The 6042-nt window shown below is 45.2% G+C and overlaps 1 protein-coding gene across 3 annotated transcripts in view; it reads right to left on the bottom strand.

Moving 5' to 3' along the window:
• Positions 1–605: 605 nt before the first annotated feature.
• taok2a (TAO kinase 2a) overlaps positions 606–6042 on the bottom strand; it is a 28529-nt gene continuing 23092 nt past the window's right edge. For all 3 annotated transcript variants that reach the window (XM_085272282.1, XM_085272283.1, XM_085272284.1), the window contains exons 19-20: positions 5563–5745; positions 606–5472 (exon numbers count right to left, since the gene is read on the bottom strand). In XM_085272282.1, coding sequence (XP_085128408.1) covers positions 4618–5472; positions 5563–5745 — 1038 coding nt within the window. In that variant the 3' untranslated portion in view covers positions 606–4617. The remainder of the gene's footprint in view (positions 5473–5562; positions 5746–6042) is intronic.

Genomic DNA, 6042 nt, shown 5'->3' with positions numbered 1-6042 from the left:
GTACGCGGCCCTTGAGGATCGTTGAGGCTGCGTACTTTAAGGCTGCAGACCCTGAATTGGGATACAGCCAATGTTTGACTTCGACAATACCACACGTTCCTACAACACATGAAAGCTCTTTGCTTCAAACATCCGAGAGCATGCAGAGCAAAACTGTCTGAACCCAGCCTTTGTGGTAGTTAGGTGTAATACAGATACAGGTGCCCAATAAAAATAAAATAATTTTTGCAGAGAAAGAAAATAAACATTTCATATTTAACAGATTCATTGCAGCAATTTATTTTTATGTTAACTTTGAGTGGAAATAATGGTGTTATTTCTTTCTTTTGTCTCATTTTTACACTTTTGGTTCTCCATACCCTGAAGTACTTCAAAAGAAGTTTTTAAAATTTGTGTTTAAAGACTTTTAAATCTTAAATATCCGTATCCGGAACAGAATTTTCAAAAGAACTCAAAAAGTGAGACGTCAGCAGAAAATCTAGAACAGCTGAAATCTGAAAACATTAATAAAAACATCGCCCCCTGGTGGTGAACAGTTCAGTCTGATTAAAACAAATCTTAAATATTCACGAAACAATTTAATAAGAAAGGAAATGACAACAAAGCAGCGTTTCTGTTTTTATTTCTCCAAAATTATTTGATTACGTTTCTGTACATCTCATTTTTCCAACGCTCCTGAAACACAACCTGAACATTTTCACTTCGCCCTCCTGTGACATACACACACCCTTCATCCTGCTCTGCACACAGACAGCACTCGACTCTGCCTCCCCCTCTTCCTCCTCCTCATTACGCCGATGGCCTTGAATGCTCCTGGGGATTTTCTTTTTTCCCCCCCTTTTTCCTTGAAAGTTTAAAGTTGTAGGAGGAAATGTGAGGAATTGAACAGAAACATTTTGTTTGCCATCGACTCTTGAAATCGGTAACTTTGCGCTTTCAAACAGAGTGAACCTTCAGTTTTTAAATGTCAAACTGTCCTTGAACACAGCACAGAGCAGTCTGAGAAAATAAAATAAAAAGTAGAAAAAGTGAAAAATGTGGAGCTGAAACAGTAAATTGATTAAGATTGAAACTTTTGCTGCTAAAGACATCTTTTTTCTAGTTCCAAAAATTTGTTTTATACGACTTTAAATGTAATTCATTTGTGTTTTTAGGACTTTTGCTGTAATTTAGCACATAAAAACTTTATGGGAAAGAACAACCAGCAGAAGAACGATGTCATTTTATAATAATATAAATTTTAAAGAAATTTCCTTTGTGAACATCTTTCCTCTTAAAGGAGACGAGATACTTAAAAATGTCAGAAGATCCAACATGGCAATCCAACTTTGTCCAATAAATTTCCAATCAAACCGTTCGATTGACCGCTTTCAGCTCCTAATATAAAGACGTCACATTTAAAAAGCATTTTAAATGTTTTGTTGACCAGAACATGAAAACATCTCAGTAACTGTCGCTAAGAATAGCAAACATGAACATGTCCTATAAATTGTGACCACGTGACAATACACAGAAATCCTGCAGTCAGTAAACTGCTCACAGCTGTAAACGTAGATGAAGATCTGGACTCTTCCTCAGTCTGCAGCTTTAATTGGCAAAATAACACTTGAGGAATGGTTAGCATTTCACAATAAATGCTATTAAAAAAAAAAAAAAAAACAAAGTTGGCAAAATGAAGTTTTTTTGTTTTGTTTCTTTTTGGGAGGAAGGAGGAGGAGGAGCACTCAGTCCACATTGCCCCACCCCGCCCCACCAATCATCTTCCTCAGCACAGCGTCTCGTGTTTTTTAAGTCCAGCATGTCCTGCAGACAGCTTTCCACTGAGCGTGACGTTAAGTTTGTCCCTTCCTGCTTGCACTCACTGTCCCGTCAACATTTGCACAAAGTGAAGGAAAATGAAAAAAAGCCAAGAAATGTTTGTTTTTCCTCTTTAGTCCACCTGAACATTCGTCTCCTTTCAGTGCAAATGAGGTAGACGTGACAAAAAGATGATCTTCTACCCATTCGGACTGTGCAAAATGAAACAGAGGTGTTTGTCTGGAAAACACACAGAGTGGAATTCCTGTACGGAGGCCCAAAGATGCCAATATTCATCTCAAACGCATATAATTTGAAGTTTAGCCAAACAAACTTGAAACTCTTTAAAATCTTAAAATGTAACTCATTAACACCAAATGGGTTTTTTTGTTTAGAAAGAAAAATGGAGTGACTGAAAGGTCGTTTTAACAGAAGTCTCTTTTTGGCTCTCATCTAATTTAAAAGTTTTTAAAATCTCAAATATAAAAACCAATAAATAAAAAAATGTATAACATTAGAACTAAAGGGAGGCAAAACAAAGGATGACAGAGGTGAGTTGCTGATGTCTGATTAATTAATTGGTTCAGTTACTTTGGGGAAAATACTGTGAAGAAATTAAAAACAAAATGTAGAAGTGGTTTTACTCTAACTTTGAAATAAAATTATAATTTCCGCTCTGAAGTCCACTGCCAGCTCAAAACACACAAAACTGGAATTCTTTAGGGAATAAATGTGGATCTTAATTTAGAAATCTAAAAATAAATAAATAAATAAAATTCTTAGTGTTAACCTGCCTTTAGTTATTAAAGAATGTATTAATAATAGGTTGACGTTTTAAAACCTGCTTATGCTAATAAACACTATTATTCTTTTTTTTTTTTCTTTTTTTCAAAAGCCTAATATTGGACACCTTTGGGCTTCCGTATTTGGAGGTGTTCTTGCAGATGTTACAGTGTTTTTGGGAAAGTCTTTCGCACCATAAAGACGATGTGTAAAACAAAAAAATGATAAAGTTATGGCACCAAAACGTAGTGAAAGATCTGGAAATATGTCCATACGTCATGTGATAATACTGGCTCAAAACAAAACAAACGAAAGCAAACAAAACAAAAAAACCCTGCAGCCCTGCCCAGAACTGGAGACTCCCACCCTGAGACCTCGACAGGAATGCTGGGAAAGGTAGTCCTTTTGTCCTCCTTAGAAACGTGAATATTATTTATAACTCTATCACAGTAACATTGCGCTTATTCCCCACCTAGTGGTCAAAATTGGCAATCCACATTTAAAAATTAGCGTACAACATAAATATTCCAGCTGCAGTAGAGGTAATAATAATGATGGCGTCTATTCGTCTACAAATCAAGTCACGTGACAAAATAGTCATCATTATTACTCTAACACAGCCTCAGAGTTATTAGTGCTTCTATGTACAAGTCAAGAGTTTTGGACAGTGAACAATCGTCAGTTTACCTGCTACCTGTACACAGGTATCTTACATTTATAAGCATTTATATAAATAGGTAGTGTGCATGTTTATTCATACAAACGCCGCCTGTACACGAGCTCCATGCACCGCACTACTCTGTGACACACATGTACACCTTATCTACAGATGCAGAGTTTGGGGGGGGGGGGGGTCAGATGTGGGGTTAGCGGTCGGCAAGCAAACACACACACACACACACACACACACACACACACACACTTTCAGCTCTAAAACTCTGCGGCAGCGTCACTTTGAAGGAACGAGTCGCCCAACATCGAGCTCTCAGATTAAGCACAGGCAGGTTAGCCTAGCTTAGCATTACAACAGGAGAATGACGGCAGGTAAACACACCTTTAAGTTACATTTACCTGCAGAGTAAAGGCGCAAACAACTGACCAGAAGCTAAATTCTGCGCGGCGTGCTGAGAGTACGAACGTGGCACAGATCGTCCACAGGCAGCGGACTATCCTCCTGACGCCTGCTGGAGTTATCGTTCGGAAACGGGTGTCATCTAAAACCAGCACGCATGAGCAGACGTTAGCGATGACGGGAACTAAAATAAAACGTGCTCTTTCAGTCTGCTCGCTGACCACTCACAGCGCCCCCTGCTGACCAGTAGATCATTCCCGTACGATGGGATCAACAGGAAGTAGAACATCTGCCTCAGAGACAAGTGTAAACTTCACTACGCAGAGATCTCGTAAACTTGGTTGTTTGAACACAAGAAAAACAAAGATGGAGGGGCTTCCTGTACGGAGTGCGCTGACGCCGAGGCGACTCGCGGCGACATGGGCGTGTTCCTTTAAGTGGCTTGGAGGGCAGTGGTAGGTTGGTCTCGGGTCAACAGAAAGATGGCAGTGTTTGTTTTTATTGTCGTGTACAGAATCTTAGCACTACAAATAAAAGTTGATTTTAAGAAATCTTCCCTCGGTCGCCGCCTGTACACCGCCGCCTTCAAGCCCCGCCCCCCGCCCTGAATGTTTGAAACACTTAGGAACCAGAAACGGCGTCTACAGTTCAGTTATGTACATAGTTACAGTGGTTTTTAAAGCACTGCGAGCCGAGTGGAAGCTCCACAGCCGTCGCTCTGTCTCGGTCGACGTGTTGGCGCCGTGGTAGCTGGACGTGTTGTTGGCTGATTGGATCGCTGCCCCCGTGCAGCTGCAGTGACTGCGTATAAAGGGCACGTTCAAAATTGATTTTTTAAAACTTGTGACATGTTTGTTTTTAGGATTGAAGCGCTGAAGACCGAAAAGGTCAAAATGGCGCCGTTCTGCTTCTGTGTCCCCTGAGAGAAGCAGGACGGCGCCCCCAGACTAAGACTGGCGCCGGATTCACGAGTAGGAGAGGTGAGAGCCGTTGGAGATGTGCGAGGTGACCGATGTGCTCCGGGTTAACCCGCCGTCGCTCCCCCCGCCGCCTGGCCCCCCGGAGGCTGTCCGCCTCAGCGGCTGAGGGCTGTTCCTGAGCGCCATCAGGCTGGGGCCCCTTACACTCAGACCGCCGCCGCCGTAGCCGCCCTGTGAGGAAGAGGACGAGGAGGTGGAGGAGGGAGGGGAGGAGGTGGAGAGGGCGATGGGAGGAGGCGGAGGTGGCGGAGGCAGGAGGGCCAGGGACTGCGAGGAGGCGTGGGAGGAGAGGTGGTGGACCTGGGAGTGATGGGCGTAGTGTCCGCCTCCTCCCACCCATTCCCTGGAGCGGTCCCGCTCCCTGGAGTCGCGCTCGTGGGCATCGCGGTAGAGCTGCGGCGTGCTCTGGTGGTGTTGGTAGTGTTGGGGGAGGTAGTGCTGCTGGTGATGGGAGGAGGAGTGGCCCCGGCTCTTGCTCATCTCGCCATCCCTGCCAAGGACGTGGGACGAGGCGATGGACTCGGCGCGGCTGAAGCCTCCACCGCCGTGATTCTGGCTGCGCCAGGATGGAGTCGTCACAGAGTTCTGCACGCTGTGGCTCCAATGGCTGCCGGAGCGCGGTACGGGCCGCGACGGCCAGCCGCCGGAGCCCGAGGACGGGCTGGGGGTCGGGTAGCCCTGGTTGAAAGCCTCTGCCGGGATGCCGGTCAGCGCCATGTTGCTGAAGCCCAGACGCATGCTCTCCGAGTCGAAGGCCTCAATCTCGTGAGCCTGGCGCTCGAGCAGCGTCCGGATTCGCTCGGAGCGCTCGTTCTGCAGAGTCAGCATCTCCTCCTCGATCTGTTGGACAAAAACGCGGCGGTTAGCTCGACCGGGACGCGGCCCGCGCGCTTTCACAAGCTTCGACTGTCAGAGTGAAGTCGGCCTCACCCTCTGCTCCAGCAGCGCCCGGCGGATCGACACCCTCTGCTCCAGGTCCTTCACCTCGCGCTCGTGCTGCGTGTCCGTGTGGATCTTGATCTTGCTCTGGTAGGCGTTCAGCAGCTCGAGCTCCTGCTGCAGCTGCATGCGGAGCACCTGATACTCGGCCTCCTGCGTCTCATCCAGCCGCAGCTGTGGGATCAAAACAGAGCCTCGCTATCAGCAACAAAGTCAAGCAGGTGAAAAACAAGTGTTTGTGCTGCATGTGCGCGTTTCTTTCATGTCTGGTTTTTAATTTTAGAAAATAAAAATCATTCAGCTGAAAACTACAGACAGGAAATGACTCTTCATCCTGAAGACGAAGGTTTCAGTCGATCTGACACAAAATTCAGCCGCTTTCAACTGTAAGTATCAGCTGATGTCCACATGTGCGTCACATGTATCGGTGCACACAGACCAAAGGTGTGACTTTTATGATGAGATAATGAG

Source organism: Mchenga conophoros, linkage group LG4 (assembly GCF_057382185.1).
Source record: "Mchenga conophoros isolate Kocher_MC1m ecotype Shallow Benthic linkage group LG4, M_conophoros_male_GT1.1, whole genome shotgun sequence".
Taxonomy (NCBI): domain Eukaryota; kingdom Metazoa; phylum Chordata; class Actinopteri; order Cichliformes; family Cichlidae; genus Mchenga; species Mchenga conophoros.
This window is presented reverse-complemented; position numbering and strand designations above follow the sequence as displayed.